At 57.3% G+C, this 22683-nt stretch overlaps 1 protein-coding gene across 3 annotated transcripts; it reads right to left on the bottom strand.

Moving 5' to 3' along the window:
- Window positions 1-302: 302 nt before the first annotated feature.
- PDGFB (platelet derived growth factor subunit B) lies at window positions 303-22448 on the bottom strand. Of its 3 annotated transcripts, none has more exons than XM_010343444.3 (7): window positions 21125-22448; window positions 12397-12493; window positions 10064-10153; window positions 8251-8456; window positions 6825-6969; window positions 2302-2452; window positions 303-1776 (listed from the first exon to the last, which is right to left on the bottom strand). In XM_010343444.3, the coding sequence occupies exons 1-6, from the start codon at window positions 21185-21187 to the stop codon at window positions 2328-2330; spliced, it is 726 nt and encodes a 241-aa protein (XP_010341746.1). In that variant the 5' UTR covers window positions 21188-22448; the 3' UTR covers window positions 303-1776; window positions 2302-2327. The 3 variants fall into 3 exon arrangements, with proteins under 3 accessions (XP_010341746.1, XP_003932904.1, XP_074247402.1); XM_003932855.4 differs by having other exon boundaries at window positions 303-1925; window positions 21125-22447; XM_074391301.1 differs by lacking the exon at window positions 21125-22448 and adding an exon at window positions 20237-20310 and having other exon boundaries at window positions 303-1925.
- Between the last annotated feature and the right edge of the window lie 235 nt (window positions 22449-22683).

The following is a 22683-nucleotide window of genomic DNA, read 5'->3' as shown; positions in this document are numbered from 1 at the left end:
CCATGTGTCGGGAGCTGCGCCCTAAGTAAATGGGGCAATCTATTAGGACCAAGACTGACAGAATGATCTGTGTGTCTCTTCTTCCCACTAGACAGAGGCCTCCCCCAAACTGCAGGCCTGCGTGTATGTGCACGCATGTGTGAGCATGTGTATGTGTGTGTGTGCCCGTGCCAGTGTGTGCGATCGCGCCTGAGGCTCCCAGAGAGAGAGAAACACACGGCAAGCTGTCAGCACATCCTGCCAAGGCAGAAAGGTTAATTGTCACGCACGATGCCAACAGACAGACCTCCAGCAGACTCATTTGGTTTGGTTTTGTGGTTATTATTTTTTTTTACAACTTTAAATATGGAATATAAATAAATTTTACATTTAAAAAATAAAAGGAAAGCCCCCAAAAATATAATCACCAACTTTACAAACTGAAGGAAGCAGGTTTTGGAGGAGGGGAAGGGGGAAAGTGCAGTAGGCGGGAAGCGAGGTGGGAGCTCGGACCCCATCCCTAGGGGGCCTTGGGGATCTTTTCCCTTCTCTCCCCCACTCCCAGCCCACAAGCTGGTTTCCTGGGAGGAGCCACCAGAGATGGAGCTTAGAAGGATCAAAGATGGGGAAGTGTGCAAGCAGGGAGGGGTGTGAGCAAGAGGGGCTGCACCCTCCCTTAAAGACCTTCTCCCGGGTGTCCCACACATGTCTGGAAGGGCAGTTGCTGGAGCAGAGGACTCTGGGAAATGGAGGTCATGTGGACAGCAGTGTTGCTTCCCTGCCCCTACCACAGTCTCCCTCCTATCTGACCACTCCAAGCCACAGGATACATCAGTGGCACAGCCAGTCCGCAAATAGGCTTTGTATGAATTAGGAAAAGGATCCCATCCTTTTCCTCTTTACCTACATCTGCCAGACGTTGTCATAATAAATATACAAATCAGCTTTATCTATGGTATGAACAGTGCTCCCTGCATACAATGTCCTTGTGCAGTCCCCACCCTGCACAACCTTACATGGCAGTCTTGGCTGGGTTGGAATATGATGGGCAGGTCCCCTGCTGCCTTGGCCTCTGGATCATCTGAGGCCTTAATAAAGGGTTCAAGAGCCTCTTGGTGGAGCAGACTGAAGGGCCAGGACAAGAGGAAGATGCAGGGTGGAGGTAGAGAGATGAAAGGAACCAGAGAAGGAGGGGAATCAGAGTGGAGTGTGGGAAGCAGGGGGTGGCAGGAGGCAGGGGATGCCCAGGTTACCATCTACAGCCACCTCAACAGCAAACTCCATCTCTAACCCCATCTGAGAGGGCACCCAGCCACCTGGCGCACTGGCCACACCCACCCAGAGGAGTCCACATCTTCAAAGTGAAAACAAAACGAAGTCACTGTTCACAGAGGTGCCAGGGAGACGAGGTGACTGGGATTTGGGCACGGTGAGAAGGGTTTTCTCCAGTCTGTGTGCCTGTCTGTGGTCTTAGCCACGGAGTCCGAGGTAGCCTGGCCTGCCTGGAGGTGCCTCCCCTCAGAGCTGGCCAGGGGTCCAGGGACCAGGCAGGCTATGCTGAGAGGTTCTCAGGGCCATGTGCAGGGCCCCTCGGGCCAGTCCACAGCGCTTGGGTGTGGCCCAGGCCAGGTGCAGAGGAAGGAGCCGGTTATCCCCAAACAGTGACCCCATCAGTCTCTCTCACACTCTTATGCCAAGTTCTTGGAGTCAAGCAAAGAAGATGGTGATGGAGTTCAGTCCTTCTTTCTCTTCTTGAGCTGCTAGGCAAGGTGCTGGAGGCCGCTGGGAGGAGACCCACTGATGGAAGCGTGGACGGATATGTGGAGGGGTGGGGGAAGCACCATTGGCCGTCCGAATCAGGCATCGAGACAGACGGACGAGGGAAACAATATTATCACTCCAAGGACCCCATGGGGGCAATACAGCAAATACTATATTAAATAACCCTGCAGGCCAAGCAAAGAGATGCGGGGGTCAGAGACAGCCTAGAGGGTCCATCCCACATTCATATGTCCCCCATGCCAGGGACAGGGAGCTGGGGTCAATTAGTCACCCCTGATTTCCAGCCTGCTCAGGGCTGAGAGCTTTGAGGGGCTGGGAAGTAAGACTTAGACCTCCCATTCTCTTGGGGCGTGTGGGGACAGCTGGGCTGGGGTCTCCAAATCCCACCACCCACCCGGCCCCAGCTGATAACTAGGCAGAGAGGGCCAAGGCTCAGAGGCTGGATTTTATATGGAGAAATTCTTTCCCCTGACCCCATCCACAGGCCAGGGAGAAGGAAACACAGGGTTCTGGGCCTCAGATTCCCCGCCTGGCCCTCACCTGCCCACACTCTCCTGCTGATGCCCCTAGGCTCCGAGGGTCTCCTTCAGTGCCATCTTGTCATGCGTGTGCTTGAATTTCCGGTGCTTGCCCTTGGGGGGCCGGCGGACTCGCACCGTCCGGATGGTCACCCGAGTTTGGGGCGTTTTGGCTGCACAAGGAAAAGAAAGACCTCATCAGCATGAGGACCACCGGGACGGTCTCCCCGCCGACCCAGACCTACCACAGACCTCCCCTGGTCTTCTGGGCTAGGGAAAGGGACAGGAGGGGAATCTGGGCCAGGGTCCAGGATCCCACCTCCACTGCCCACCAGCCCTGTATGGGCCTTGGGGACAATGACTGAACCTCTCTGAGCCTCGGTACCTCCTTCTGTGGAATGGGGGCAATAAGACTGGCCGCCTCATAGGACTGGTGGGAGAAATCAATGACAGCATGCTGGCAAAGCTCTCTGCACAGTGCCGGACACAGAGCCTGGTGGACTAAATATGGATTCAAGTCCTCTGTCTCCTCCCACTGACCAGTAGAGTTTATTGCCCTGCCCCTTGAATCTGGCCTGGAGCTGGATCTGGTTAACCAACAACAGGCAGAAGTGGTGCCGTGCTAGTCCCAGGCAGAGGCCTTAAGAAGGCCTGGCAGCTCTCACCTTCATGCTCTGGGGTCCCTGGGCCGCCACACGTCAGTTCTGGCTACCCTGCTCGAGAGGCCACACGGGAGGCCATGTGGGGACTGGCTCTCCCCATAGAGCCAGAGGCCCTGGACTACAGGGAGAGGAAACAAGGCCCAGCTGTCCCAGTTGAGCCTCCAGGTGACCATAGCCCAGGCCCCCAGCTGACTGCAACAAGTGCAGGGGCCCACAGAACTGCCCGGCTGAGCCTGGCCAACCCCCAGACCTGGGAGAGATCATAAAAAGCCCAGAGTAAGAAGTGGTCAGCACACGGCAGCTGCTACAACTCACTTTTTTCTTATGTTCCTTAGCTTGACCTACTATTGAGGTTTCCTCCCAACCTCTCAGCCCCATCCGGTCACATGGTAGGAAGGCCACTGGGCTCTGGGCCAGAATCACACTCCCACCATGGAGCTGGGCCTTCAGGTCAGTTGTACCTGTCACCTGCCACCTGCCCCATGCCACTCTGAGAAGCGCTGCGTTGGGATGGGCCACAACTCAGGGTGCGGATCTGACCCCCCTGGGCTCAAATCTGGGCTCTCCCACATATTGTGCACTTTGGAGCACGTCACTTAAATGCCCTGTACCTGGATGTCTACTTATTGATTTATTTCGACAGAGTCTCACTCTGTTGCCCAGGCTGGATTTTGGCTCACTGCAACCTCCACCTCCCAGGTTCAAGCAATTCTCCTGCCTCGGCCTCCTGAGTAGCTGGGAGGAACTACAGGTATGCACTATGACACCTGGCTAATTTTTCGATTTTTAGTAGGGATGGGGTTTCACCATGTTGGCCAGGCTGGTCTTGAACCCCTGACCTCAAGTGATCCACCCGCCTCGGCCTCCTAAAGTGCTGGGATAACGGAAGTGAGCCCCCCAACACCCTGCAGATTCCACATCTTTAAAGTAGCGAAGACAGCAGCCCTGGCCTCCTGGCATTAGGAGACAATACATGGAAATGGCCAGAAACCCCCAGCTACTGTTCACCATGCACCTGGTGCTGCTCTACGCTCATTTCCTTTCACAGCAGGTGTTGTTACCGGCAGGTGCTGTTACCCATACTTAACAGATGAGGAAACTGAAGTCCAGAGACTGGGATTTGAACTCAGGGATCTGCCTCTAGAGCGCACACTTCCAACCACTGAGCACAAACAACGATGCCTGTGAACCTTGGTCAAGGGGAGCTCTTACGCTTCTTTCCCTCTTGGGGTCCCAGGTGGCCACCCTGGCAGGGACAGCTGAGCTCAAAGCCAGTCTCTTCTTGGGAGCCCTTTGAGCCCTCCCAGCCTGCCGGGCTCTGACACCTGACCTCCCACCTTACAGATGCTAGCTCCCATGAGGCAGCTATTCCATCTCTGCAAAAGGGCAGATTTTCTAGCAGTTTAGGGACTTGGGTGGGCTTCAGATCTCCTCAGATAGAAGACACCAGGAGGGTTACCGAAGGTCACAGGGCGTTTCTGCCCAGAGCCTGGGCCATCAGCAGGACACTGGGCTAGGCAAAGCCCAGGCAAGCACAAGGTCACCACACTGCTCTAGTGACAGTGTGCAGATCTGAGCCCGGGAGGTCTCACACCAACCACAGTATGACAGAGGCCATACCACCAATGAGCCTGGCCCACGGAGAGGTGACAGAAACACTGTCATACTCAGCCACAATACTAGAATTAAAATGATGGGACTTTGTGTCATCTGTGTTTCACTGCTATAATGCGCCTCCCAAGAAACTGGTTTAGAAAATCACGTGAAACAAATACATAAAGTAACTCATTCTAAACACAAAGAAGGCCAGGTGTGGTGGCTCAATGCTTATAATTCCAGCACATTACGAGGCTGAGGTGGGGGGATCACCTGAACCCAGCAGTTTGATACCAGCTTGAGCAACAAATCGAGACCCTGTCTCTACAAAAATTTAAAATATTAGCCGGTCGTGATGGTACTTGAGAGGCTGAGGAGGGAGGATTGCTTGAGCCCATGAAGGAGTTCAAGGCTGCAGTGAGCTATGATCATTGCACTTCAGCCTGGGTGCAAAAAAGAAAGAGGTTGGGTGTGATGGCTCATTCCTGTAATCCCAGCACCATGGGAGGCCAAGGCAGGTGGATCACTTGATGTCAGGAGCTCAAGACCAGCCTGGCCAACATAGTGAAACCCCATCTCTACTAAAAATACAAAAGTTAGCTGGGCATAGTGGCAAGTTTCCATAATTCCAGCTACTCAGGAGGCTGAAGCAGGAGAATCGCTTGAACCCAGGAGGTGGAGGTTGCAGCGAGGCAAGATCAGGCCACTGCACTCCAGCCTGGGTAATAGGGTGAGATTGTCTCGAAAGAAAATGAAAAAATATATAATTTTCCCTTAATAGAGAAATCATCCTCTATGTTAACTCAATAATTTACAACACATCAGTTTGAAGCTGACAAACTATCAGTCTTTCCATGGCATCTAGCAACTCAGCTCAGCTCTGGGAATAAGATACAGAGACCAAGAAACAGCCTCGTCTTCAGGGGCTTGTTAATAAAATACGAGAATGAAGAGATTGTCCTGTCTCTAATAATAGAAAGTTAATGAAAAAGAACTATCACATATATGATTTTTTAAAATGCTCATCTAATCATATTAATCTTTTTTTTTTTTTCCTGAGGCAAAGTCTTGCTCTGTCGCCCAGGCTGGAGGGCAATGGCGCCATCACAGCTCACTGGAGCCTCAACATCCCAGCCTCAAGCAATCCTCCCACCCCAGCCTCCTAAGTAGCTGGGACTACAGGCATGTGCCACCATGCCTGGCTGATTTTTGCATTTCTTTTTGTAGAGATGGGGTTTCACTACCACCCAATGCTGTCAATTCCACCTTGAACCCCTGACTGATCACCAGGTAGCTGTTTTATATATGGAGCTAAAATCTCACTCCAGCGTCTTTTTCCCTACTTGTCCTAATTCTCCCGCTCAAGAGTACAAGAAATGACTTTGATTTCTCATCCCCAGGACAAGCTGCCCAGTATCTGAAGTCGATGCACATGGAGCTTTCTCTCATCCAGGCCCAGATTCCTTCCACTGTCCCATGCCCACATCTAACAAAGCAGGAGGCTGGGGTAGCAATACTGGAAATGGGACTGCTCTGGATGGGGTGACCAGGGCAGACTTCCAAGAGGAGGAGACTTCTGAGCTGAGACTCCAGTGAAGAGAAGGAGCTAGGCTTGTGGAGAGCTAGGAGAAGTGTGTTTCAGCCGCAGCGGTGTGTGCTAAGGCCCTGGGGCAGAAACTCATTTGGCCACTGAAAGACGCCTACCTGGTGAGGGTGGCATAGGTGAAGGGTACTGCTTGGCAGAGACCAGAGGGCCAGCCAGGGGCTAATTCTCATGCAGGGCTCCCAAGCCAGGGAGGAATCTGGCTTGTTCTCAGCAAGATGGAAAGAAAGCCTCCAATGAATTTCACTGGGGGCAGGACTCATCCCCTCTCCATTTTTTCTTTTTTTTTGAGACGGAGTCTTGCTCTGTCCCCCAGGCTGGAGTGCAATGGCGTGATCTCGGCTCATTGCAACCTCCATCTCCCAGGTTCAAGTGATTTTTCTGCCTCAGCCTCCGTAGTAACTGGGATTACAGGCACCCATCACTACACCCGGCTAATATTTGTATTTTTAGTAGAGACGGGGTTTCACCATGTTGGTAAGGCTGGTCTCGAACTCCTGACCTCAGGGGATCCACCCGCCTTGGCCTCCCAAAGTGCTGGGATTACAGGCGTGAGCCACTGCCTCCAGCCCCATCTCCATTTTTAAGACTGGTTCCTGCCCCCAGGGAAAGGGAAAGGGAGCATCTGCAGAAAGGAGCTGAGAACTGAGCCTGGAAAGGTGGTTACCCTGGAGAGGTGGTTACCTCGCTGCTCCTGGGAACTCCCCGGGCTTCGGGTCACAGCCCGTGCAGCCGCCACTGTCTCACACTTGCATGCCAGGTGGTCCTCCAGCGTCACCGTGGCCTTCTTAAAGATTGGCTTCTTCCGCACAATCTCGATCTTTCTCACCTGGAGGACAGAGCCACAACATGCCTCTGTGAGGTCACACAGCCAGGAGCCCAGGGAGCCTGAGCGGCCTGCTCTTCCCATCCCTGTGTCCCCTGAGTCGATCTTTCCTCGAAAGCCCAGAGAGCAGGCTGTGGGGCAAACACTTTGGCCCAAACAATAGCAGGACCTTGCCCTCTGCCCTCCTCGTAGCTTTTCCATCAAAACAAGCCCTCCCGACCTAGGGCCCCCCTCGGTGCCCCCAGAGATGGAGAGCCAGAAAGGCATTTCCGGGTTGAGCTAGGGCCTGTGGTATCCTCATTCCCGGAGCGCCAGCCAAGGTCAGGGCTGCGCCAGAGGCGGGAGATGGTTGTCTGGAAGGAAGTGGGGGGAGACTTCATCTTGGAGGGAGGTGGGAACGGGGGAGGTCAGATGTCAGGTGTCCATCCACAGAGCTGGCAGCTTTGAGAACAGGCAATACCACAAGAGTGGGCGGTGGGGTGAAGTGACATTCGTAGTCCCGGGCGCAGGGCCCAAGCCAGGGAGGGAAGGTGGGCAGGAAGAGGGGCCACGGGCTGGTGGCAGGAGAAGGGGGTGTGGTCGAGCAGGCCAGCACTGAGCTAGAGGAGTGCCCACTGCCCAGCCTCTGGGCGAGGCTGGCCTGGCACATGCAGGAATCTTTCCACAAGAAGCAGAAACAGCTCTGGCTTCTCTGACCCTGCCCCATCCAGGCTGAGACCAGTGTGCTCCCTGTGACAGCCTCTACTCTAGAATTTTCCCTGAGTCCAGTGTATGTATCCCCCATCCCTCCGAAGAGAGGCAGAGTCAGCATTCCACTGTGGTCGGGGGACCTGCCCCAGCTCCATGGTGTCGGTCACCTGGTGGGCCTCTCTGCACCCTCCTTGTTAAAGACACAGCATGTTACACAAGTGGGTGTGAAATATGCAGGGGCACCCACCTGAGCCTTTCTCAAGACAGCCCTGAATAGAGAGAGTTTTGGGGGAACCTGAGCAGCTGCCCAGAACATTCTGAGTGTCAGACAAATGTCTGCAAATGCATCTCTTCACGGGCTTTTGGCTACAGTGGCCTGGGCCACCTCAGAGGACTCATGTTGGCCTCAGTCCACCTGCCCAGAAAAAGCTTCCCAAGAGTGGGTGTCTCTGGACAGAGCCCAGGAACAAATCAGGAATGTCCTTCGACACACCACTCGGCCCAATCAAGGAAGCCTGGCCAGGTACCAGCCCCAGAAGGGCGGCCCTCACCCATTACCCGGGCCAGCCCCGGGAGGCTGTGGGGCCTGTGTACCTGGACTGGCCGCAGCTGCACCTGGGTGGGCCGGCATTGCACGTTGCGGTTGTTGCAACAGCCAGAGCAGCGCTGCACCTCCACGCAGGGCGGCCACACCAGGAAGTTGGCGTTGGTGCGGTCGATGAGGCGCCGGGAGATCTCGAACACCTCGGTGCGCGTCTTGCACTCAGCGATCGTGGCTGGCTCGGCAACGCTCAGGGAACCTGAGAGAAGAGGGAACCTGAGTCAGGAGCGTGCAGCTGCCCACAGTCCACCCTTGCCTGGCAGGGGAACTCAGCAGGTGCCCCAGGAACTGCTCTTTCTCACGTCTTCAACCCTGGGGTTCCAGTTTCAAGCTGTAGCTGTTATTAGCCACGAGACTTGGGCAGGTGGCTGAGCCGTGCTAAGCCTCCATTTCCCCATCTGCAAAATGGGACAGTGACATCTACACCCAAGAACCACTGTAGATTTCAAGAGAGAAAATTCAGAGTGTAGGGCATGTTGGCAATGCTTGGTAAATGTCTGTTTCCCTCTGCTGGCACGTAACTATTTCATTATTCTTTTTTTTTTTTTTTTTTTTTTTTGAAATGGAGTCTTGCTCTGTTGCTCAGGCTGGAGTGCAATGGCACCATTGCAGCTCACTGCAACCTGCACCTCCTGGGTACAAGCGATTCTCCTGCCTCAGCATCCCAAGTAGCTGGGATTACAGGCACGCCCCACCAGGCTCAGCTAATTTTTGTATTTTTAATAGAGACGGGGTTTCACTGTGTTGGCCAGGCTGGTCTCGAACTCCTGACCTTGTGATCCACCCACCTCGGCCTCCCAAAGTGCTGAGATTACAAGTGTGAGCCACCACGCCCGGCCTGATTATTCTTTATGATCCCACACATGTATGGGCTTGCTCAACCTGTGGTCGTTATACAGGTACCGTATTAGCTGGAAACCATGCGTGCACTGCAGTCTTACAGTGCCGTGGATTCTTGTGTCACTGCTGCTTTCAAAGCCTCAGTTTCCTCCTCTATGAAGTGGGATAATAATAGTGCCTCCCTCCCCTGTGGATCTGAGATGTGCAGTGAGGTGAGCCTAGCCTGCAGCAGGCACTGAGGCTATGGCTGCCACCCACGCACAGAGGACGGGAGACTCCGAGAGCTAAGTTTCCCACCCACATGCACAGACTGGGGGTGGAACTCAGCCACCTGATTCATCCATGGGTTCCTCCAGCCACTAACTGCTGTGTTTTGGGGACTCCAGGTCAAAGAGGAGGAGGGGTTTGAGGGGGCACTGGCCTCATCTGGGAGGGTTTCTCTGGGACCTGGTGATCTACTGTCTTCTTTGGTCTCTGCAAGGGACCAGGAGGCAGTTCCAGGCTTTGCTCTAGGTCTCCCAGCCCAGGCCGCAGTCCTTAGCCGCAGAAGAGACCTGCCGCCTGCCAGGGACCATGCTGGGTTCAAGCGAGGGGAGTGGGTTGGGATCCCAGCCCTACTGCTTTCTAGCGGTGTGACCTCACCTACTTCTTTCCCCTCTCTGGGCCCCAGTTTCCACTTCTGTGAAATGGGGTTAATAATATCTACCTCCAGGGTTGAAATAAGGAACAAATGAGCTTCGCAGCACTATATTTAGAAAACAGATAGTGTGGGGGCGAGGGGGCGTGATGACTCAACACAGGCATTTAGGGATGCTTTTGCTTTCTCAGAGCACTCAGTCCTGAATGTGGGGGGAAAGGGAGTTGTAAGGGGACCCTCAGAACCCTCCGACGAGCTGCCACCCCCCCATTCTCTTTCCTGACCCCCGTCCTAATTTGAGGGACTCTTGTTGGGAGCCTCAGTCTTACCCAGGCTCCTTCTCCCACGAGCCACACTCTCCAGCTCGCCTCCAGAATGGGAGCGGGTCATGTTCAGGTCCAGCTCAGCCCCATCTTCCTCTGCAGGAGAAGGCACAGTCAGACACAAGGCAGACCCACCGTGGGCAGGGGCTCCCTCAGCCGAGGTCTCTGGGCAGGCAGGAGGCTCGCCTCCCCCGACTCCAGAGAGCAGTCCCTCCTTCTACCCCCATAGATGCATGGGTCCTGGCCCCAAGCAGAGACCCTCGAAGCAGCCCCCAGGACAGCCACAGGCCCAGGGCGTGGTGGACCCTTACTGCATCCCTGGCTCTTTAGCCACATTTTTTGGCCAGAACCCATGTCAGTGGAGTTAAAAATAACCCTTCCCCTTTGCTACTGTAAGCGAACCCTCCTCGGCCTCTAGGGCGGGGCTAGGACCTGGAGCACCGAAGGCCCGTTTCCATGCCCCTCCACCCAGCGTTCCCATAGGAAGTGCTGAATGGAGAAATTCCCAGAAGCCCCAGGGGGACCAGCATGCCCTGAAACACAGCCCCTCTGGAGCCCTGGACAATGGCCACGCTGGGCGGGAGCAAGGGAGGGAGGGAGGAGGAGGGACGAGGATGGGAGCTGAAGGCAGAGAAGATGGGTGGGAGCTGGGCCTTCTGGGGGTGGAGAGCCCCCGCCACACACCCTTCAAGGGCCTGGTCTCTCTAGCTCCCGGCCCCTCACCCCGTATCTGCGTCTGTCTCCCTCCCCTTCTCTAGCCTGTTGCCCCATGTCTGCCCCCAGCCATCTGTTGATTCCTCTGGTCGCAAATGTCAGCACCCTTCTCTAGCCTGGGCACCATCTCAGTGCCAGCAGCACTCCTTGGAGACATGGGTCCTTTCTAGAGCCCAAGGCCGGAGGTTGGCTGCTGGGATTCGAGGGCTGAGGGAGGCCTGCCTCTAAGCTAGATGTTGAAGCCTGGACAGACCCTTCTGTCTCTCTCATGGGTGAAGAGCCACAAATGAATGAAGGGGCATTGGGAACGTGCTCCTGCCACGTCCACACAGTACCCGGTGACTCCAACTCTGGCCCCGACCCACTGGCCCCATCCAAGACAAAGGCTTCTGCCGCCTGTCCGTCCAGGCACTGCGTGCGGGGAGTCTGATGACTGGTCTGTTTCCGTCCAGCCTGACAGCCCCTACGTCAGTGAGCCTATCTGTCCCTCTGGCTCCCTTCCTTTCTCCCGGCCATCTCTGGAATGTCACTGGTGGGGAGGAGATGGGGAAAAGATGCGCTTTGTGGAAACGTTAAGTTGATTAGGAAAAAATAGCCACATGGTTGCCTTGAAACAGGCCTGCTATTGAAAGCCTCATCTCCAAGATCCCGACCCCCACCAGGGGTGTGGAGGGGCCGTCGGAGGGTGGGGGTGTAAAGGCTTGGAAAGAAATGGTAGAAAGGCTAAATTTGGAAGTTGCCCCATTGTGTGTGGCCAGGGGCAGCCAGTCGGGCATAGGGTGGGGGTTGTGGGAGACGTCGGGTGGGGGCCCTGGTGAACAATAGGTGGGCCCAGCTGGGGCCCCCTCCTGCCTGCCTCACCGGCCCCCAGCACAGGCGGGATTGAAAGGGCCCGGGAATGCTTTTGAGAGGGAGCCAGGGGCCCAACGGGGAGAGGAAACAAAGGCAGGAAATGCTGTTCCCCCGTAGATAGCGTCTGGGCAAGGATTACAAAGTGACAAAGAGACAGAACCCCAGAGGGAAGGGGACCTGAGGGTGTAGGGGGGCCGCTGACCAGGGCTCCAGGGAACAGGCCAGAGGTTAGAATAGAATGGAATTTGCTCTGAAGACAGCGTTTATAAATACATTGTCAATCCAGCCCGCCAGCCCCGCCACGTGTGTGCCACCGAGCACGTGCCCATTTGCTGAGTGAGCTCTGCGGCACGGGCAGGGCTGCCTGCTGGTCGGGACCAGGTGTCCCCAGGAGGCCTCGCAGACCGGGCCCCCGGCCAGAGGGGCGGGGAGATGGCTCCTCCAGTGCCACCCTCCCTGGCCGGGCCCACACCTGGAGCCATACCCAGCAGATGCCCTGGGCACCTTCTCCCTGCCTGCCCGCCCTCCTCCTGGCACCCCACCCTTGGCACCAAGCCGGGGCCACACGTGGGTGCTTCTTCTGCCACACCCCAAGCTCCAGGTACCAACCCGTCTGCTGACTTGGCCCTGCCCTGGATGAGTGTGGCCAGGCTCTCGCTGGGCTGCAACGGGCCTCCAGTTCCCCAGATGTCGAGGAGGAGGGATGCCTCCTGTCCTGCCCCTCCCAGCTCCCTTAAAGTCTCCTTGGAGAGTGGGTCAAGGATTCCATTTACCTCCGGAGTCTCCCTGCAGCAGGCGCTGGAGGTCATCAAAGGAGCGGATCGAGTGGCCACTCAGCATCTCATAGAACTCCTCAGGAATGGGGTCCCCCTGCCGGGCAGACACCAAAGGCTGAGTGAGCTGGGAGTCCGGGCTGCTTTCCGGCGTGGCCATCTCCCCCACCACACACTGTCTGCTGCAGAACGCTCTGAGGTCACAGGGAGATGATGGACAGGCAGGATCCAGGCCTGAGGACCAGGCACACAAAGGCCTGGGGGCCTGGACCTGCCGAAGCCTCTGAGACCCAGCTCAGATCCTGCACTTTCAACCCTCAGCAGGAACCCCAGCTTGCTTTGAGTCGGACTTGTCTACGTCTGTCTCCCCCACCAAACTACACCTTCCGGGAGGACGCCAAAATCTGATTTCTCTCTGAGTCTCACTCCACACCTGACGGCGAAGACAACCAGCGTTTCCAAAGGCCAATCTCACCCCCATTTTACAGAAGGGAAAACAAAGGCTTAAAGAGAGGCTCAATTATTGGCAGACGCTGCATTCGAACCCATGCCTTTGTGATGACAGAGCCTGTACTCCCGGGCTCCTGGGTACAAGAGGTGCTTAATAAATGCGCTCAGCGTGTGATGGCCTCAGGAGGCCCCAGGTCCTAGCGGTAACTGTGAGGTCTGTCACTCGAAGGAGATGAAAAGGGAATCCTCAGATACAGCCGGGAAACCTGAAAGGGTACCCGTGCCCTGTGCCCAACCAAACCCTATTTTTAGAGCCCCTTTGGCCGTTTGCCAAACACACTCGAAACTTGATAAGCACTTTAACAGGCCTCATTCGGAGCCGGGCTTCCTCCAGGGAAGCCACAGGTCCCACAACGACACGAGAGCAGCCCTGTAGGAAGGTCACAGCCACGTCCCCCACCATCCCACAAGACATAAGGGGCTGGTGACAGAGATCCCAGGAAAGAGGCGAGGGCAGGTAGGAGACTGAGAAGCACAATTCAGACCACCAGCCATGGAGAAGCAAAGAAAATTTCTTAGCTGTCACTGCATGCTCAAAGGCTCAGACTGGACTTGCATGCATACAAACACACACACGTGACTTACACATGTACAAACACATGTGACTTACATGCATGCAAACAACACAGGTGACTTCATGCAAACAATACACATGTGACACACATGCAAGCAACACACACATGACTTACACATGTGCAAACAACACACATGACTTACACACCTGCAAACAATACATATGTGACTTACACACATGCATGCAAGCACACACATGACTTACACACATGCAAGCAACACATGTGACTTACACACTTGCAAACACACACGACTTACACATGTGCAAACAACACACGTGTGACCTACACACCTGCAAACAATACACATGTGACTTACACACATGCATGCAAGCACACACATGACTTACACACATGCAAGCAACACTTGTGACTTACACACATGCACACACATGACTTACAGTTGTGCAAACACACATGACTTCCACATGTGCAAACAACACACCTGACTTACACACCTGCAAACAATACACATGTGACTTACACGCATGCATGCAAGCAACACTTGTGACTTACACATATGCACACACATGACTTACACTTGTGCAAACAACACACGTGTGACTTACACACCTGCACCAATACACATGTGACTTACACGCATGCATGCAAACATACACATGACTTACAAACGTGCAAGCAACACATGTGACTTACACACTTGCAAACACACACCCAAGCAGGCACAAGCACTCTGGCAGCACAGTTTGGACAGAAAGCGCTGGAGAGAGCGTCGATAGGCTTGGCATACTACTGTGGAATCTTGGGTTAGATCACTCTGCCTCAGTTTCCCTGGATTAAGAAGGGAGGACTTCTGGCCCTTCCTGGTTCACTCCACACTCCCCAAGCCGAAAGTCAGAGGGGCTCAGAGGGGCTCCGGCAGGCCACCTTCACAAAAGGGTCTGCTGCCTTCTCACTGCCTGATGGCGGAGGGGGAGCAAGGGACGAAGGAAAAGAGGGTGTCCCAGCCCCGTAGCCAGCCTCAAGGGGCTCTCCCCAAAAGCTCTGTTTCCTCCAGCTTATCATGAAGTCTAGAACACCTCCAGGGGTTCAGCCATGACCAACTCTGGCCACCCACATGGACCCAGGAGCTAGAAGACTCAGGGTGGGAGGTGGGGTGACCACTTTTAAACTTACATCATTCCCTGAAACCCCTGAGTCTCCAAGTCTTTGTTTGAACATGGAGCTTACAACCCCGCCCAAAGTCTAAGAGCTGCTGAGCAACTCGAGGGAAAAAAGGTCGTGGGGCTTGGCTGAGAACTAGGGTCTTTCCTTCAGTATCCGGGTAGCCAGGGGCTGCACCTGCGAGACGGCGAGGGTATGGGCTCTGCTGCCCCTCACTTTTGTCCCCATCTCCCCCTGGCCTGCCTCCTCCTGCCCTCAAGCAAGTTCAAGTTCATTCCTTCCACCTTAGAAGAGAGACCACGCCTTTGGTGTTCTCCAAATGTTGACAAAGTACCCAACCCACAGAACAGAGGGCTTGGTCTCCAGTGCACACCAGCGAAAGCCGCTTCCCCTGAGAGTTCTGTCAAACCCAGAACTGGCAGACCAGAGGGCCGGATCCCATGCCTTCAGACCAACTGCCATGTGACCTCGGCTGGTCACTGCCCCGATGGTCCTGACTCTCATCTGTGAATCGAGGGCTTTGAAGAACATTCGATTCAATTCTAATTCTGCCCGGAGGTGTTAGAAGGAGCAGAGAAAATGCCAAAGCTGGGTGCCCAGCCAGGCCTCCCTGGATCACTGGCAGAAAGAGAACAAGAAATGTTTGTGGAGTATAAGATTCAATGAGCTCCCCAGGGGAGGGGCCCAAAGGCCTAGCAGCAAATGACACGTAGTGCTTGTGCCAAGGCAGGAGCCCACTGGAGAGCTGGCCACAGCTGCCAGCCATGGCAGAGGAGGCAGACCCCCAGAACAGGCTGAGTGGACACCCCAGACCCAGGCCCCTAACACAAAGATGACATTTTTACAGAAACAAACTGAGACCCTCCAAGGCTGAGTGCGACAGAGCCCAGGATAGGGTCTGAGGAGGTGGAAGAGGCACACAGTCGGTATTCAATAAATACTGGTTCAATGCATGAAGGAGTCTACCCTTCTCCAGGTTCTGTTCGGAATGATTCTTCCACCTCCTCCACCAGGAGGGCCATCTGGGATACTCTTCCCCAATCTCTAGGCAAATGAGCTGCTAGAGTCCCTTTAATCTGAGCAGGGAGGCCATCCCTGCAGAAGCTTCTGGTAATTTGGCCACTAGATGCTCAGAACTCACCACAAGTCCCTGGATTTGATAATAATACCACAACTAACATTTCTTAAGTGCCAGCTACAAGCCACACACTGAGAAAAACACCGTATAAACTACCAATCCTAAGAGGCTGGCAGTATTTGTATCCCCATGCTCCAGATGAGAACACTGAGGCTTAGAAATAAATTATACAAGCAGCTACAGGTCCAGAGAGTCAGGAAGTGGGAGAGCTGGGTCATTTCCAAGCTCCAGAACACCCACCCCTTCCAGCCCACCATGGGGCGCCTCAGCCTCCCTCTCCGGAGATCTGAAGCCACTGGCCCTCAGCATCACACAAGGTTCGTGTTGGCTCTTCACCCTGAAGCATGTCTCACATCAAAGGTTCTCAACCGGGGCCAACTGAGCCCCCAGGGAACAGTGACAATGTTGGTGGCCACAACTTGGGGCATGCCCTGCATCTAAATGGGTGGAGGCTGGGATGCCGCTCACCACCCTGCGGGGCACCGGACGGCCTTCCCAAACGTCAGTAGTGCAGAGGCTGAGAAATCCTATAGCAGAGAAAAGAGCAAGGGCTCCAAATGCCAGCACGACATGGATTCTTGGAACCTTGTCACCATCTAAAACCTCGCCTTCTTCATCTTTTAAATGGGGCTAATAATACCTCGCCCAGGGTTACTGGGAGGCATAATTGCACAGAGAAGAGCCACCAGCAGATTATGGGTGTTTAATAAGTTGTCACTGTCATCATCATTAATTCTTTCCGGATGGCTCCTTTGTGGGCAGCAGCGAGTGGCACACGTGCTCAGGGCCAGCAGCGCAGGACATTGTTGAGGATGACAAGGAGTGGATGGAGAGCTGCCCACCCATGGAAGGGTGCATGACTTTGTATTATCCCCTGTGCTGGGCTCCAGGAAATGGTACCCTGCCTCCACACTGGCAGAGCCTGGGGCCTCGTGGGCTGGCAGGGCCCTTCCGGGGCTGGGGGTGGGTGAGGGTGATGGGGACACTCAGCCTGTGCTCATCTCCAGGATGCAGTCCTCTGTGGATGACGAGCATGAGCACCTGTTGGGAGTCGGAGGCTCCTCTTGGTATGGAAAGGTGAGCCGCCAGGAGTCTGGTTTTCCTGGGCACAGGTTCCCCAGGCCTCCAGGTGGGCAACTCCCTTCAAAGATGGGAAAGGAGACCTGGCACCCTGAAGAAGCTTCCACAGATCTCAGGCCCGGGGTTTCTGGCAGGGCAAGGGCGTGGTGAGGCGGCGGCTGGGGCAAAGCCAGCCATGGGAGCCAAGGCAAACAGCCTCCTCTGACCCCGCCCCAGTACCAGCTGCTGCAGGTAGGAAGGGCACGAGCAAGCGTGAGGCCAGGTGAGTGATCTGCTCCTGACCAGGCTGGCAGATCAAAGGGGCTGGAACCCCACCCTCCTCCTGGGCCCAGCACACACACACACACAGATACACACTCCCCAGCCCGCCTGCCTTTCCCACCGAGGGAGACACAGGCCCAAGCAACCAGGGGCGTTGTCTGGCAGAGGAAGAAGCTGATGAGGCCTCCCAGAGCCTGCCTGCTTGAGAGTCGCAGGCCTTATTTAGATCAGATGCCAAAGCCAACCAAGTCCTTCAAAGAAGCTCTCTTGGGGGAAACCACATAAGCCATTAGAACCAGTGTTTCCAAACTGCATTGCTCTTCCTTACTGCTCCTGGGACCCTCCCACTCAGCCTCCACTCCTTCACATGGGCCCAGCACCCTGGCCTCCCCACCTCTTGCAGGAGCAGAGGGAAATTAAAGCAGGAAGAGAGGAACCAGTCCAGCCATTTATAATACTGGCAGCCACAGCAATCACTACCTATCCCCATCCCAGCTGGAGGCCAGGGGATTCTACTGTTCTTTGGAAACTCTGAGCTAATCCAGTCTTCTTTCTCTCTCTCTCTCTTTTTTTTTTTATGTGGCAGAAACTTAGCCCCAGCTAAAGATACACAGAACCTTTGCAGTCTGATTTTCTTTCTGTTTCTTCTCCTCTGTCCTGTCTAATTCTGGCAGCCCAAGTTCCAAGACAGAGAAGAGAAAGACATGCTTCTCTCTCAAGATGGGGGACCTTGAAAGACCGATGCTCACCAGAGGGCCGAATGGGGGGGGCTGCCCTTGGAGCACAGGAGTCACTCGGGCCTTGGAGCACGTAGGGGGCCTGGGCCTGCCCTCCCCCACAACCCAGCACTCACTGTTCTTTGCACAAATAGTTACTGATTGTCCACAGTGCTCTGGGCACTGTTCTAACAGTGGGGACCAGGAGGAAAGCTCTCCAGTGGGGTTGACACTCCAGTGGGGAAAGCAGGTAATAAAAAATGAAATAAAGCAGAACATGGGAAGAGTTGCCACGGAACAGTTGCCTCTTCTGTGGAAGAGGCTCCTCAATGCTGGGAGGGGAAGACAAGATTGGAGAGGTACTTATGAGGCCCATGGTAAACATCTCAGCATTCCTGCTCAATCAGTCTCTCTCTGTCACACACACACACACACACACTTCCTGGCTCTTGCACCAGATCCTCCAAATTCTGTGTGACCTGCTCTTGCACACCTCCAGGGCTCTGGATTCCAGCAGTTGGTCTCCTGCCCCCTAGGGCCATTAGCAAACCGGGAGGAAGCTGGGTGGCGAAGTGCCGTGGAGCCCTTCACTCTTTTCCAGAGAAGGCTGCTGAGGCCAGACATGTCGTGACAGCGGGACTCCCCCTCCTGGAAACCAGCTCAGGGGGTGGTGGCACCTCACAGGCCTCAGCGAACCTTCTGCTCAGCCCTGCCTCCGGGCTGCTGCCCTCCGATGAAAGCTTAGTCCAAGCATGACCAGGAGGTGGCCGCTCCAAGGCCTCCTCCACCAGCAGACCTGCCTCGACTCTCCCAGCACTGGCCATCAAAGCTCCTTCCCAGACTGGCCCCCAAATGCTGTGATCCCCATGCAGGTCTCCTCCCCCAGGGCTAGCCTGAGGCTTACTCAGGCTTAACAGCAAAGTGCTTCATAAACCGCAAAGCACCACATACACCGTGCCTGTGGCCATGTGTTCCAGAATGCTGTGACTAAAGTGAGGAGAAAGGCAGTTTCTGTGCGGCAGCCTCCACCCCAGAAACACGAGCCTGCAGAGCTGTGGGAAAGGAGGAGGAGGTGCTGGACAGAGCTGGAAATGGTAAGGGGAGGCTGGGGAAACATCCAGCTGTCAGCAGCAGCCTCCCAGGGGCACGCTGGGATCAGCCAAGAGAATGAAGCAGACAGGGGTGGGAGCCCCCTCCGCAGCTGCACACTCCAGGTCCCTCTAGCCTTGCACGTTCAAATAAAGGCTTATGCGAGAGGGAATCGGTCTGGACACCTCAATGCCCCTCAGAGTCACATCAACACCATTTTCCGCCACGAGGAGGTGGTTGAAAAAAAAGCAGTCGTATATGGGTAAGGTTTGAGGGGCTGACCTGACAAGGCAAAAAAAAAAAGTGGGTGCCGTGGAGCTGAGGCCTGATGGGAGGTTCTTCCTCCCTCACAGGCCGTCAGGAAGGAAATGGGGCTGCTACAGAGGTGGTGAGGTGCCGGGGCCCACGGTGGGGGGCCCACCTGTTGCGCGTGGGCGAGCACCAGGCGATGGGTGCACGGGGGTCTGTGCGTGCCTGTGTACGTGCGTGGGTGTGCGCGCACGTGTGTTTAGACAGCGCGTGCAGGGGCCGTGCGTGCGTTTGTGTGCGGTGCGCGCGCGTGTGTCCCGCGTGTGCACGGGCGTGGCGGCGGCGGGCGCGCGACCCGGCCGCGGTAGTGCGTGCCCGTCGCTCTGCGCGCCCGCCCGCCGGAGCGCAGCATCGCCTCCGGCCAGGAGTGTGCATGCGTGGGGTGAGTGAGCGAGTCGGGGGCCCGGGCGGGGTGGGCTGCGGAGAGCAGCCGCGGGGCGCCGCCGTTCCCAGGACGCCCTGGCACCGGGCCCAGCCCCCAGGTCCCACGGCGAGGCGAGGCGGCAGCTGGGGCCGGCCGGCCACCCCCTCCCCAACAGCTGGCCGCGGCCTGGGGGGCTGCGGGAGAGGGGGGGAGGGGTCGTCGGGAGGGGCCTGCAGGCGGCCAGGCCGAGACCCGCGTCCTCCCTCCCAGGTGCCGGCCGCGGGGGACCGCCGCGGAAGGGCGGGGCCCCGGGGCGGGCGGCTTTCGGCCCTCGAGGAGCCCCGAGAACAAAAGGAGACGGCGACGGCTCCTCCGTGGTCAAAACAGCCTGCGCTGGCGGCGGCCCAAGGTCGGGCCGCCGACTCCGAGCCCTCTGCTTTAACCCCTTCGCCGCCGCTGCCTCCTTCCTGCGCCTGGCAGGAGGCTGCAGGGGCCGACCCCCCCCCGGGAGCCGGCGAGGTGCGGGCGAGGTGGGACTCCTGGCCGCGGCCGGACGCGGGTGGGACGGGACCCAGGCACGCCGCGCTCCCGGCTGCCCTCTCCTCCCCTCTACCGCGCGCGTCCTCCCGCCCCGCCCCCTTTCCCACCTGGATTCCGGGTAGACTTGCCAACTCACCGCTACGTGAGGCTGGGAGTGGTGGGGACGGCTCCGACCCCAGCGCTCCCGCAGATGTTTTTACACCCCATCTCCCTTGCAGCTAGGCTTTTACAGGCGGCGCGCTCCGCACCCCGCATGCGGGGGAGAGTGGTGCTTCCTCTAGCAGGGCGCGGGCACAGGTACGGCGAGGCCTCAGACACACAGCGCCCCGGGGGCTGGATTCCTTCAGAGCCCCCAGTTCTTCCCCTATCCGAGTGCCCGAAACCTACCTGCGCCTCTGTCCCTCCGTCTCTCCCTCTCTATCTCTCTCTCCCTGTTACCCACCCCCCGAGACACAAGCTGCTTCCACACAGTGCTTTGGGGCCGGGCATGCCCTGCCCGTGCCGGAGGGCGCCCACCCGGACCCCTACCGGGAGCCAGGGTGGGACCCGAACCCCGCCAGAGATCGGCGTGGATGGCACTGGTGGTGCGCAAGCTTGCACCTCCTGGGCAAGCCGGTGGCAGGACAGAGGCTAAGCCGAGGCTGGCGCCGAAGTGGGTTCGGGAGGACGCACTGTCTTCTGTACCCGGGGCGCTACCCCACCCCCTCTTCCCCGGCCGGGAACGGGCTTGTTCTCTGGTTCCCGAGGGGTGGGGGGCAGGGCCACACACACCCTTCCCCGACGCGGAACGGCTTAGGGAGCCAGGTTCGCCCGCCGGTTGGAAAGAAAGCCACCGCTATTGCCTTCCCTTAGAGCCTGTCACCCGCGGACCTCGCTCCCAGCCCAAGGAGGTCACCCAGCGCCCGGCGTCAGGCTCGCGGGCTGCAAGGGTCCAAAGTTCACTGCAGGGAGAGGAGGGGGCGGTCAGAAGGTGGGGGCGAAGGTAATGAATGAAGAACTAGCCCCAGCCGCTGTGGCAACTCACCTCGGCGCTGACCAGACGCAGGTAGCAGCAGAGAGACAGGAAGAGCGCCCAGCAGCGATTCATGCCGACTCCGGGCCCGGCCCCGCTGGGCCCCGGACGCGTAAACCGAGCGCGCCGCCCCCGCGGCCAGGGTGGGGGGCTGGGGAGGAGGGTGGGCTCGGCTCGGGTCCGCGGCGATCAGGCGCTCAGGCCGCTGCAGCCGCGGCTCACCCGCATGGCCCCCGGGCGCCTCTGCCCCTGGCCCCGGCTCCGTTGCTGGGGGGCGGGGGAGGACCTGGGCACCGGACCTGGGTCCGAGGCCGCTACCTGGGCGGATCCCGAGCCCGAGTGAGCATCCACGGCCGGGGGGCTGCGTCGCGAACCAGCCGAGGCGTCTAGCCGTGTGGGGGCGCCCAGGGGACTCCAACCTCCAAGAGGAAAAGGAACACGGCAGTCGATGGTTCGTCTTCACTCGCCGGCTAAAGGCGTTTTCCTCTGCCCGCCGACTTAGCTTTTTTGCAACATTTTCTGGAAAGGCCCCAAAAATCGGAAAGCGCAGGGCTGGGCACCTCAAGGCCCAAGTCTCTCCCAAAAAACTTTTTCCAAAGTTGGCTTTGCAACGGCGGCTCGAGCACCCGGGCAGGGAGAGGTGCAAACTCCCGCCCGGGCCGGGGTGGGGGGGGGCGGCGGGAGCGTGTGCGCCCTGGCGCGGGGCCCGGGCGGCGGGCACGGCTGCTCCGCGCGCGCGGCGTGCCCGCTCTGCGCTCAGCCGGGCTCGGCCGACAGGTGGACGCGGCGCGAGTCCGTCGGTCCGTCTGCCCGCCTGCTCGCTCTCAGCTCTGGGCGTCCTCTGCGGGCTGCGAGCTGCGGCTGCTCCGGTTTTCTCTTTGCAACGAGGCTGGAGGGTGGGCTTTTTTTTTCTTTTTGCGCGTGTATGTATGTGTGTGCGCGCAAAATATCTCTATCTCGGGAATGAAAAATGGGCGCTGGCGGCCAGAGGGGAGCCCTAGGGAGGCAGCGGGGGAGGCTGCGGGCGCGCGGGGAGGCAGGCGGGCCGCTCCCGGCTGCAGAAGTTGCCACCCTTTCAGCTGTTCCGGCCTTTATAGAAAAGGAGAGTTAGAGAGGTGGGTGGAGACAGCCCTTTCCTCTTTAGGCCCAGAGGCAGCGCCAGGAGGGGGGGCGGGAGCTGGGGGAGGGCTTGGGGCCAGGGCGGGGCGCTTAGGGGGTCCCTGAGTGCCGAGCAGCCCGTCCGTCCATGAATCTGGCCCCAGGGAAAGAAGAACTAGGGGCGACCCACCGTCCCGCCCCTCAGCACAGTGACCATGGATAGGTTAGGAGCCCACGTGGTCCAGGGGGATGTCTCTAGAGCCAAGGCCAGGAGTCCAAGCTCCCCTCCAGGACTAGACATTTCCACTCTGGCACAGGCGTGGCAGGGAGGGACTCAGGCTGGGAGCCTGAATTCAGGTCCTGCCCTGGCACTTGAGTGACCTTGGGCTAGTCACTTTCCTCTGTGTCCCTCCATCTAGCCTCAGCGTGAGGATGGAACTATTTTGAGGACTAAATGCCAGCAAGGGCGAAAG

This window comes from Saimiri boliviensis, chromosome 21 (assembly GCF_048565385.1).
Source record: "Saimiri boliviensis isolate mSaiBol1 chromosome 21, mSaiBol1.pri, whole genome shotgun sequence".
Taxonomy (NCBI): domain Eukaryota; kingdom Metazoa; phylum Chordata; class Mammalia; order Primates; family Cebidae; genus Saimiri; species Saimiri boliviensis.
This window is presented reverse-complemented; position numbering and strand designations above follow the sequence as displayed.

Excerpts from the sequence above, each read along its gene's own strand:
- PDGFB (XM_010343444.3), bottom strand. The coding sequence starts at position 21,187 with ATGAATCGCTGCTGGGCGCTCTTCCTGTCTCTCTGCTGCTACCTGCGT. Across the intron at positions 12,494-21,124 it reads TGCGTCTGGTCAGCGCCGAG|GGGGACCCCATTCCTGAGGA; the intron begins GTGAGTTGCCAC and ends TCTGCCCGGCAG. Across the intron at positions 2,453-6,824 it reads GAGTTCCCAGGAGCAGCGAG|CCAAAACGCCCCAAACTCGG; the intron begins GTAACCACCTCT and ends TTCCTTGTGCAG.